This window comes from Athene cunicularia (genome assembly GCF_003259725.1).
Source record: "Athene cunicularia isolate RWA chromosome 2 unlocalized genomic scaffold, athCun1 chr2_part1, whole genome shotgun sequence".
NCBI lineage: Eukaryota > Metazoa > Chordata > Aves > Strigiformes > Strigidae > Athene > Athene cunicularia.
The window spans coordinates 89,383,141-89,395,521 of NW_020799095.1; the positions used below are offsets into that span (position 1 = coordinate 89,383,141).

Consider the following 12,381-nt stretch of genomic DNA (forward strand, 5'->3'; position numbering starts at 1 on the left):
CCCCCCCCAGCAGGCACTAACCAACATTCATGTGAAGTCCAAAGTGAAATTTCAGTTATGATCATGAAGTGCTGAAACTATTCTGTTATCTGCCTTTAAAAACAACGTGACATTAATACCTGGGACATTTGTGTTTCTAATAATAGTCTGACATTTTCCAGGATTTCTAAAGTTTTAAAGGAATTGTATCTCATAAAAAGAAAAAAAAACCCCTGATTTACCACACACATAAAATCTTATTAATTCTTTACACCGTAAAGGTGAAAATTTCTTCTAAAGATTGTCAACTCAGCCACCTTCACAATTCTATCTTTGCCTTCCATATTTCAATAATTCAGAATATTATCACAAATGCTTCTATAGCAGTGTGATTGCAGGTGGAAAGTTTCATGCATGTACTATAAAAACACTATGGATGTCATCTATCAAACACAATGTCAGAGTGAGACTCATGAAGCACAAAGCATTCAGTGGCCTCCGGATATGTCTGACCTCATACTGACCCTCAGCAGTGTTCCTGTGGCACAGATTTACTGTCCAACAATTTACATTTTCCTGGTGTTTTTAACTGAAAATTAAATCTATTAAAGAATAAGTTTTTTGGTGGTTTGTTTGTTTTTTTAAGAAAATGGTGCATTTTGAAGGTTGACAAACTTTACTTGCTTTCTACAGAAAAGTTGCTATGAATTAAAAAAAAACACTTTCACATAAAAATATCTCAGACAGATAATATGGCCAGTTCTTGTTCTAAGCAAACTACACTGGCCAGTCTTCTAACTAGGCAAACTAAATAATTTCATTGAAGCAGAAACTGATTAATTGCATTGTACCTTTTCACAATGGTGATTTTAACAGCAAACTACAACAGGATTAAAAATACCCCCAGCTTCATTCCATGCATAACTTCAAGTAAGATGTCCCATCAAGAAAGAAAAGTTTTTTGCCTACTCTTCTGCCAAGAATCACATAAGCTAGCTTCTACTGAATTTTCATGGAAAATTATAGTTTAGGAATGCCGTAAGAGCATTTTCAGATCAATGAAACCACATCATTTTAAGCAAGATGAGACTCACTGTTCATTTTTAAGGACAAAAGCTTCTGGATATAAGTGTAAAAGCATTTTCTCAAATCACTAACTCTATCTGTGACTATGAACTTTCAAGTTTAGAAGAAATAATGTATTTGGATATATTTTAAAAAGTCACCTAACTTGAGTTTCTTGGCCCTTTCTTCAGTAATTAGTCCAACTTGTTTAGATTTGCCCCCTTTCAGAAAAAAAAACTGATGTGGAAGAATGTCAATGTCACATCACTACATATTACTACACAAGGTTAGCTTCAGACAACTGGGGGAAAAAATCCATCAAGCTGCAGTGAAAATTAAGAGGAAAGACTTGCTTTCTATGTGAGAAAAAAACAGATCATGATATTTACTTTCCACCTCCAAAAAGCAACTGAGATTTCTGGATGCTTTCCTTTCCTATTCAGTCACCCAATACTGTTTGAGGGAGCTAGCAACACCTAACAAAGTAGTTTTATGGGCTACTGTTATTGCCCAACAAAGTCTTCAAACTTCATTCACTTGAAATTTTGACAAGACCTGACTCTCAGCAGTGTTTCTGTGGCATGAATTAACTATCCAACAGTTCATATTTTCCTGATACGATTAAGGAGAAAAAAAATTTCAATAGACTGCCCAGTTGCACTTGCCTATAAGAGTTCACCTTGAAAACTGTAATAGCATCCTCTAAAACACAGCACAGCCTGGTAGGAGCAGGTATACTGTTTCAACTTATTACTTACTAATTTCAGATCCTTGGAGGACAGCTTTGTAAACCACTGATTATACTCCAGAGCAGCAACTATAGGTATTAAGTCTCTAGAAAAAGAAAAACACTTTTACACACATTTCATGTAACTGTTGGCTTTGGTAATTTGAAACAATCTCTTAAGTGTTCTTCCATATCTAATTCCCCATGTTTTTGCAATGCTCATTGTCTGCCATCTTCATTACAGAAAGCTCTGCATTCTAAAAATGAGCATCACCAGCAGCTGTGTGTCTTTCTCATATTTAATACAAACTTTTGACTAGCCAAATGACATCCATTCTAGCATGAATTTTTAAACCAGGAATTTGTCTGGGCTGCCATTCTTACTTTTATCATTACTTTTTCTTCAGCTTGTGACATATTTAAGCTTCTTAATCACCTCTAATTATAATTGAGTATGACGCTAAAAAGCTTTTTGGCAGCTTGATGATTTAATATAATTCCATGACTGAATGCTTCTAGAGAACACCTCCTTGTCTCATCGCTATAGTTAAATCCCCTCAGGAGGAAGGAGACCTGCAAAAGGATAATGTGACATTCAGCACAAACCCTCCTTAATTGTAAAAGGGATTTCACAAATGAAATTCTGAATTATTCCCCATTTTCTTCACTCCAAACCTCTTAATGTGATCTGCTCTCCCTCTGTTAAGTTTCTCCAATAACAGACGTTGATAAATGTATGTCCGTACCCTACCCCCCAGCAGAATCATCCATCAAGCACTAATTTATTATTTAGCAGCACAGTACTTGGATCATTTTGACTCAGCATATTAAATACATATATACACCTACACTTGGACTTTACTTAGAAACCCCTTGTCATTACAGAAGAGCTGTAGCATACATTCACTTATTCGAGCAACAAAAAGCATCATCCGAGCCTCAGTTTCTGCAGGGAGAAATTTAAAAGTATTTGTTTTTATAAGCGAGTCCCACCCCCACACTCCAGCTTTTCATTCAGGACATATGCAGGTAGGCACTGATCTGCATTAAACAAGCAGCACCCTTCTCACATCTTCTTTTCCTTCTTCCACTCTTTCACTTTTTCTCCATGAACATTTAGATGCTTCAGGGTGGTTGTTAAAGATGTAGGAAAGCCAGGAGACAAGGCAACATCACATGGACAAGCCTTCAGCAGGCTATATTGGGAACTGCAGTTGCTAGATTTGGAAGTACAAGCCTATCACTAAGGTAACGGTAAGAAGGTGCCGCATTTTGCAGCAAAAGACTGTAGCCCACCAACTGTGAAGCTCATGCAAATAGACCATTTTCACACTCCTGCAGAGGAACTAGTGTGTGGTGCCCTTCAAGGATTAAGCCTGTTTTCCATCTTGTTCACAGCACACATAAGTCTTGGGGTAAATTCAGTTCCACTGGCACAGTAGAGTCTTAACAGCTTCATGAAGTATATATATTTCCATCCACCACACTGGTTTTGTTCCTACCCACACACACACACACACTTTATCTCCATGGAAAGCAGTAACTGACTAGTCAAATGTTAAGCAGGGGGAAACCAGCCCAGAAGTATTTTTCCCTTAGGCTGGGCAGGCAGGAATCTTGGTATGGAATAGGGAATGTCCACATAGAAGTTTGTTCCTCTTTTGCCTTCCCCTGGTGCCATTGGTAAGGTAATGAATTAGCAGCTTTGATGCTCCTCTTGCCAGTGCCTTGGTCTTGGAAGCAGAATGAACATAAGAGCAATTTTTCAGATGTAATTTTGTTTTATCTACCCAGTGGTAACCAGCCAGCCACTTCTGGTGATGAATGCTGCAGTACAAACATTGGACAGGCTGATGGCACCACCATCAGACTGGTGAAGCTGAGCTGCTCATGCTGGGGACAATCACCCCCAAAAGAGGCAGAAAGCACCACCATAAGCAGCAGCACCAGGTCCTCCAAGGGAATGGAGGGACAACAATGGGGGATTACTGGCTGCAAACATTTACACTACCAGGAAGCTGATAAACCAGTTTGGAGAGTTGGCAAGAGCTCAGTAGCTTCTGGGCAGGAGAGTGGTTGCAGGCAGAACTTGCCTGAGGCCATCCCCTTCTCCCTTCTCCTCCCCAGGCCTTGGAGAAACAGCTGAAGGACAGGGGGTGCTCAAAGTTAGTGGGAAAACCATCACATTTTCAAGCAGTTAAAGAAACATTGCTGCAGCAGGACAGGAATATTTTAAAACAAATCAACCCAGCTGATTTGCAAATTCTCATCTCTAAATAGTTTAGTCTTCCGCAGTATTCAAGGCCTGTTTGTTCAAACCCTAGACAAGCACAGATACTGGCACACGTCAGGAACATCAACTGCTAACCCACACATACACACCCCCTTCCTCCTCCCTGCACGCCTGAAGACTGGAACCTCTGCCCATTCTGCAGTAGTCTTACTGCCTTGAAACTTCGCTTTACCAGTTTCTACCATCTGACTTTAAGGAGAAGCTATATAGTTTAGTAGTTTTTTTCATTTTGTTCAAATTTTTGAAGATGATTCTCACCAATGAGGGCCCTTTAGGAATTTTACCTGTATTACTCTTGCTTTGAGCTTGCTTAACTTCACTGCACTTGTTACTCAGTTTTCCTTTTCAAAGTTATATACTGCTTTATTAACTTTATTCTATTAAATTCTAGATATGGTACTAACATCTGAATTCTTCTGCAATACACTACGAAAGAACGCTAATGACCATTTCCAAAAGCAGGGCCTTGTCATAACCTTCCCTCAATGAGTTATATCGAGTTGCTTATATTTATTAGTTTGTTTACTAAACAACCATCCAGAATAAAGTACGGTTTACAAAATGTAAATCTGTGCCATCTTAAAATGAAAAGAGATTCTGTTCTGCAATGCTGAAGATCTCTTTAACAACATTCAAGCTTCACTAATGCCTTCACATTTTTTTCAGCATCCCTGTCTCCCAGGGTATTTAAGATGGCAAGAAATCCAAACAGTGCAAGGAAAAAACTCTAACCAATCATGCTTTTCTACAATTTTTTGAATGTCCAAACATGCTAAAACATACACTACACAGATGAAAATTATGCTAGTGAGTTAAATAAGCCCTGTTTGAGTTACTTTGTTGTTGTTGTTGTTAAATAATTATATGGTTCACAGCACAACATAACTTCAGATAAAGCCTCAGAAGTCATGTTCCCACATGCCACACCATGCTATCTACTGTGTCAGACACTCTGGGAACTTAAATTTGTCTATAATTCATGCCACCTCATATTGACCTCTAGCAGAAATGCTTTACTAGGAAAAACATAAATTGATTATTTTTGCAATGCATAGCCCCTGTATCTAGAGAACTGGTGTATCCATCTTACCTTGCTTCAGAGCTACTCCACAACATAAAGTATACCGTTTCAGCAACCCCAAAAATTAGATGTACAGCATATACAACAGTCTCTCAAAACCCAAAACATGATGGCATATTGTTGATTTATAGCATTCTCACTATGCTAAATAAACACTCACATGCATTCTTGAATTGACTGGGATCTCAGATCCTAATTTGTATTTTTAATGAATAACATTGTATTTCTTAGGAAGCCAAAACCTTGTTTTCTTGCAATTTTAATCCAAAACCTTTTTCTCAGTTTAGTCCTCAACACGTAGAAACTCTCATCACAAGATAGATTCCACATCATGTAAATGGCTCCAAATTTGTTCTGAATCTTTGGACTTATACAGTCATGAGGCATTTAATAAAGACTTTTACTAACAACACAAATATATTTCCTCACTGATGTCAATTTTGTCAGGTATGCTTCAATGGAAAGCCTCTGTGAAGCAACAAACCCATTAGTTTTCCAAAAGCCATTTCATTTGAACCAGCTGAGAAATTCTAAATACTTAAAACACTTCTTCTATCTACTCTTTGCTAATACGTAACATTTTTCACTCCCAAGAAATTGTTCAAACATTTAATTTCTATTGAAGCCGTGTAAGTCACTTTCTCAAGAATGCCCCATGGTCTTCTCAGCACTTCCACCCTGCAACAAGTTTAAAATATTGTTACGTTCTTGTCCCATACTTGCTTGTACTGAATAGTATTCCTTTCCTTATCTTCTCTCAGCAAGCCTTAACCAACCAGTCAGTCTTTGGCTACATCTGTCATGTGCTAGTTGCAGCCTTGCTCAATTTAGTTCTGAATTAGACAACACAGGTACAATTTAGTAACTTTGCCATGGGATTCAGTGCAGACTCTGAAAACCCATCACAGAAGCTGAGAAAGTATTTGAGTGGGACATTTTGCAAGTTTACATACTACATAGCAAAATCTGCAAAGAATCCTGTGGCAAAATACTCTTATTTACCTATGTCCAAGTTCAGCCTTCCTGTTATAACATTTTAACATTGCACCTCTGATAGATTCTTAACTCTTTCACTGGGATTTCCCAAAGAAACAAATGCTTTCTGCTTTCTCTATCTTATTTACAGTTTCTTAAATTTGTCATTTTCCTTGTATAATGATGGATTTTAGTTAAGACTTCCTCCCATTTCCTCCTACTTAAATATCTTCAGATTCAACTTTCTTAGAATCCAGTTTTCTCAGCCAGCTAAATTCAGTAAACCAACTACAACACTTAGCTAAGTTTCAGAATTTCACAGTAAAATTACCCTCAATTAGTTCCTTTCTGGAAGTACACATTTTTGATAGCAACTATTGTAAGTGGAAAAACTACTGGCTGGAATTCAGTTGAACAACTTAAACCTTCTACCGACTTGCTGACAAAAGTAATTTCATTTACTGTGTACACCATGAGAAAAAGATTCTGCATAAGTAAAGACTGCATAATTTCCTTTTTTGCTTTGCCCACCAGATGTAGTTGCATATTTTCTCTGCTGAATTTGCGCTCTTAGATACTTTTCCTGTGATGGCGGATATATCTGCTAACTTTTTGGAGTGCTTCCAATAGCAAAATCTATTTATCTTCTCAGGCTCCTTAATGAAATGTGCTCTCCATGGGGCTTTCATGAAAAAACAGCAGCTTTGTGCTGAAAACTAAAAATGGTACAGTTGGTCAGTTCAATGGTCTACATATTCAAGTAACAGCTATGGGACAAGCCCACTTTAGCAAGGGCAGGTGAACCCTATTGAGAGGGGGAATAAGGAAAGCTTCCAAAATATTATCATGATTACTGCATATTGTTTACCTGTGGTCCAGGTGGCTGAAGTCTTGCAAATTCAACTCTCTGGTATCTTGCGTCAGATAAATCGTATCAACATCCTGTTTAAAATAGATAACCAAATACATCTTTACAGAATTGTTGTTTCTCTCCAAATACTATGATTTACCTGCTCTTCCATCATTTGTACAGTTAGCTGAAAAGAGCTCCAGAACAAGACATATGCTTACCCACTGTACTTCTTCTCTGTAGGGAAATCCAAGCCAATCACACACACAGGCATACATCTGTGAAAAGCCTCCTAAAAACAACCCAAAAAGAGTATTTAACACAATAGTAAAACAAGCAAACAAACATCTAAAAGGATACTTCAATACTTAAAGATCCAGTCTTTCAAAACTCACTCTCTTTTTCCCTCAGAAGGCTGTCCATTGTGCTGCTGAAAGAAACTAAGACTATCCTATCTTTGCTTGGCAGGTTGCAAGAAAGCTTAAAATAGTGCCTTCACCTACCAATCAGAAGTCTGCTCCATACTAATTACATCTTAAAACTAATTACACCTTTACAAGCTTCTGCCAGAAATAGAGTTAGACTTCCTTATGCTACAATTCCAGACTTTTTATATTTAAGCCTTTAAATTCATTCTCACCGCAAGGTCCAAGTTCTGCCACTGTCTGACTGTCCCACAGGGCCTGGAGATTAGCCAGTCTTTCTGAAGGCTCCATAGTTACTTTTTTCAGAATCCTCCTACGTGCAAAAGGGGAAAATAAAAATTAAAATCATTTATTAGTTTGAAAGCATTTTTAAATTCATAAATCTTTTTTTTTTTTTATTTCAAGTACAATTTTTAATGAGTGTAAAGGAAGAATTACCATCTTTAATACAACTCACTTCTCTGCCTAAAAGTCACACAGGTACTGATGCCGCTCAGCAGGAGTAACATTTATTTGTCTCTTCTTTCTTTCTAATGATTAACCCTGTGACTGCTGGAACAACTGAGCCCTTTTCTATGACAGGATTACTCAAGCTAAGGAGACTTGTAGCCCTTGACTAACACAAGGATGCCCAAAACTGGGGAGAGACATTACTGGTTACCCTGAAACCACTGCTGTTTAAACAGTGCTTTTATGCAGTAAAAGCACTATGGTGCAAAGAGCCACAGAACACGCCGAGTAGCTACGTGTGGCCTCTAGGCTGCACTCTAGATACTACCAAATTACAGCTATTGGAGCTGGGTGTTATTCCTCCCTAAACAAAACCACAATCCTTTCCTACCTTTTAAAAAATGAAACTATCTGTTTTACTGCATGACATGGCTGCCTCATAAACTGCAGAGTTCCATAAAACAGAGAGAAAGTACTAATAAAAGATATTAATGGAAGAAATAGCTTTCCTCCTTTTTCCTTGTTCTGGTCTTACATGTCATGCACAACTCTAATGCCTTCATTTTGGAAAGTAATGCCATCTGAGAGGAGAGCAAGAAATTTGATTTCTTTTCCAGGAACCAAGCTCTGCATACAGCTATAAAAAATGCTCCAGCAATGTTCTCACGGAAGCCCAGAGAAAACTTGTATAGACCCCTCACGGCCTTCACAGACACCCAAATACGCACAGCCTTGCTGACCCCTTCACTCTTAATTTTGGCTGCTCTTCTCACAGCCATTACTGAGGTTTTATGCCAAATCTGCTCAAAAATAATCACTTGTATGTCTGCTTTCTAAAGGAAGAGCTTGATCTCCATTAAGGCAGTTAGTTAATAATACTGCCACAAAAATAAACTGGAGACAAAAAAAAAAAGAAGAAACTGCAAGCCAGAGTTTATGAACTTGATTTCCTACTCCACCTACAGGAAAGGTAAATAATAAAGGCATCCACCCAAAATAAAAGATGTAAATTTAGCCTGAGTGTTCACATCTAATGTCTGTTGTAAAAGTTCACTTAGAAAGATCAACGTGTCCTGGAAAATTCTTTTGCACAGTCTACTTTCTCTAGTATTGCTGAAAACCAGGAGCTGGAGAGAGCAATAGTAGAGCTGCATGATCTGGTAGAGAGTGATGATGAGGCAAGGACAAAGAGAAGAAATAAAATAAAATGAAGGAAAACTACTGAGAATTGCTGCAAGATGATAAAATTAAGAGGCACAGATACAAGAAAAAAGCACAAAGGCAAGAACATACAGAAGCAGAGCAAAAAATCTAGAGGAGACTTATGACCCAAGGAACCAGTTATACCACAGAAAGTATAGACTCAGGGCTGTTTTGAAGAACAAGGCTCCCAATCACATACATCCACAAACACTGAAAGTAAACATCTTTTCCCTCCTCTCTCAACTCAGGTTTTACTTCTAGGGGAAAAAAAAGAAAACAAAAATCCCCACTGAATATCACAGCTGGGTAAAGGAGTGAATTACAACAAAAAGCTAGAACCTAAGCGATACGCAAGGTTGGAGAGGCAATAAGGTAAAATGAAAATTTAAGACTCCAAATACCTGCACCACTCCTTCAAAAAAAAAAAAGGCTCTTTTGACCCTACAGATCATGCAGAGCCTACCTATGCTCTGCACTGCCTCCTGGTTCTGTCATCTACCTGCATAAAGGCTTAGTGCTTGCCTCAAGGTGTTTCTCTTACCCTCAGAGCATTTCTGAGGCCAGGGTGGGGAGACCTGCAGACAAAGTGGTGGCTTGTCACCCCTTCCACACCATCTGTTGCTGCTAGGGGTGCCCTAAAAGACACTTACACTGGTGAGAGTCCAGGGAATATCTTCCTGAGGCAGGTCCCAATGTGTGCCAGCACCTCGTTCACATCCTCCGAGGATGCCATCTTCATGGAGATGCTGCATTTCTCAGTTTCCATAATCAACTGTAAATAAGAGGGCATGAGGGCAGGAACTGGGTATCATATAATTCATGTACGTTTAAGAAGGAAAGCATTTTGAACGTCAGCTCAGTATTTTGTGTGCCAGTAGGAATATGTTATTCTTTAAGACATGACACAACAATGTGCCAGGTAAAGTTTCTGAAAGTTGTTCTTGAATGTACAAGACCCCTGGTACTCAAACTGCTTTTCCTAACAGTGTTCTGCTTCCCACGGGAATAAAAGTTTCAAAGGATCTTGACCTCAGCTGACACTCTGAAAACCAAGAACTTTCACAGCATTGTCCTCTTTTGAAACATGTCCCAGAACACCAGGAGAAGTGAGTGCAGCCTGACAGGGAACTATTGAACGAGCAAGGCCTGCTTCCTCCAGCAAAAAGTAAAAGTCTTTAATGGCTGTGATCCTCTGGAAAAGCCCTAATGCTTTGATCCAGGCTATTTAAAAAAATGTTACGGTAATACATTGTCTCAGTTCAGATGAAGCAGTAACTCAGCTAACATAACTGTCCTGCTGTCTAGGGGATACGCGCTTCAGCAAGGGGGAAAAATTAAGCCTTTTGCAACCCATCTGTTTTAATATATTGAGTGTTCAGAATCAAATCAGATTACTGACACATCAGGTCTGCTGCTGCTTTGGGCTGCATCACAGGAAGTAAGTAAGACTTGTGTCTTCTCTAATATGAATACTTAGCACAGCCCAAGTCATAAGGAGTCATCCTTTTAGATGAGGAGCTGTGCATACACAGTAAGAAGAACATTAGGGATAAATAGGAAGTGTAGACAGACAGTATGAGAGGGGACACTGCATAGTATGCTACAGAAGATTGTTTTTTATTGAAATTGGCTCCCAGTTCATGTCTAGGGTCATCACCAGGACAACCCTTGAAGAGGATATATCATCCCCAAAGCACACCAAGAATCTTCACATCTTTTTCCACCAGTTCAACTCCTTTCTGATCCTGTTGCTGCCACTCTCTGAAGACAAATGAGTGAGTGGGCAAGTTACTACTGTTTTTCTTCATCACCAATATTAACACAACATTTCCCTAAATTACGCTGTCCATTTTGTTCACTTATGGCTTTCTGTGAGATGCTTAGCACAACACTACATCCTTCAGGTGTCACAGATATAACACAGTATTGTTGCAATTTTCCTGCAAACAACATTTACCCCACAAGCACTAATCTAGGATTCTGCCTGCCTTCAGCTGTAAGTCTTACACATTTATGACACAAACATGCAAAATCTTAAAAAATATTTTAGAAAAACATTATGCTAAGCAAGGCTAATGAAAATCCCTTGTAAACCCTGCTACAACAGTGATTGTCTACGCCTCCAGGAATAATTAGCATTATCTACCATGGCATTTTAGTACCTTAAAGTCACAAAAACATACACAGAATTTACTAAATGTCTCCCCATTAAAATAATAAACGTGGGCTTTTTTCTTCTGCTTCAAGGAAAGATTCAAAAGCCAGGTTAAAAAGATGAGTTCTAATAAAGTGTCAGACACTCCCTATTTTTAAAAAGCTCTTTAAAAGAGAAAAGCACATGAAACACAGGAAGATTCTGATACATATTGAACCGTCAAATCTCAACATGTTCATTTTACAAATGAAAAACATAGTAAAGACATTCTTCTTTTCAGCACCTTCTCTTTAATATTCACTTTTTTCAGCACATAATTGTCAAATTTATTTTGTGTTGTATACTTTAATGGCACCAAGAACAGTCGGAAGCACACCATTTCTGCCTGCAATATAAGCAGTAGCTTTTGGCTTCACCATATAGGTATACACCACAGAAGCCACTCAAGCTTGCATGGTGATGATTATATACCAGTCACGATTGTTTTATCTCTGAGAAAAATATTAACTTGCAAGACGAATGGAAACTTCTACCATACTGAACTTGGAAAAAAAAAAATGTATTTCTAACTGTCATCACACTTGCACAACTAAAATTGACACTACATCCTTATCATTATTGTTAAGACTTTAAAAGCATCACTAATGTAAGAATGCAAATGTACAGTGTGCTCACTGGATGGGAATACCTGCAAGTTAGTGCATTATCCTCCTTGACTAGAACAGATTTAGCAATGAGTAAACAAGTAACTTTTATCTTGAATACACTTACCTGACCTGGTTTACTGGAAGTTACTCCTTGGATTTCCAAGTAGCTGAAAGTTAGTTCTAACTGTAGTTAAAAAAGAAGATTGCACATTAGTGGAAATACCATCTTATTTCAAAAAGGACTTACATTTTCCAATGAGGTTAAGAACCCTGAGCAAGGTTACTGTTATTTTACATCCATTTCTGTAATTGACACTATTTGTTAATATCTTACCTGAATGCATTTTACACTAAAAGAACACTTACATTTGCTTGCTTGTGACTGAATAATCATTAATACTTACAGCATCACATATTACTTTCATTAGTTACACTGATCACAGAAGTGAAAAAAATTACTACACAGAAGCCAAAGGGACACACTCACACTATTTTTAGATACACATATATAAATAAAAATACCGGGGGGGG

The 12,381-nt window shown here is 38.1% G+C and overlaps 1 protein-coding gene across 1 annotated transcript in view; it reads right to left on the minus strand.

Annotated features, from left to right (window-relative positions):
- Positions 1-12,381, minus strand: part of CARMIL1 (capping protein regulator and myosin 1 linker 1) — a 191,802-nt gene that overhangs the window by 99,000 nt on the left and 80,421 nt on the right. The window contains exons 4-9 of the mRNA XM_026841413.1: positions 11,975-12,034; positions 9,699-9,820; positions 7,611-7,708; positions 7,192-7,262; positions 6,989-7,062; positions 1,803-1,878 (exon numbers count right to left, since the gene is read on the minus strand). Of these exons, the coding sequence (XP_026697214.1) occupies positions 1,803-1,878; positions 6,989-7,062; positions 7,192-7,262; positions 7,611-7,708; positions 9,699-9,820; positions 11,975-12,034 (501 nt within the window). The remainder of the gene's footprint in view (positions 1-1,802; positions 1,879-6,988; positions 7,063-7,191; positions 7,263-7,610; positions 7,709-9,698; positions 9,821-11,974; positions 12,035-12,381) is intronic.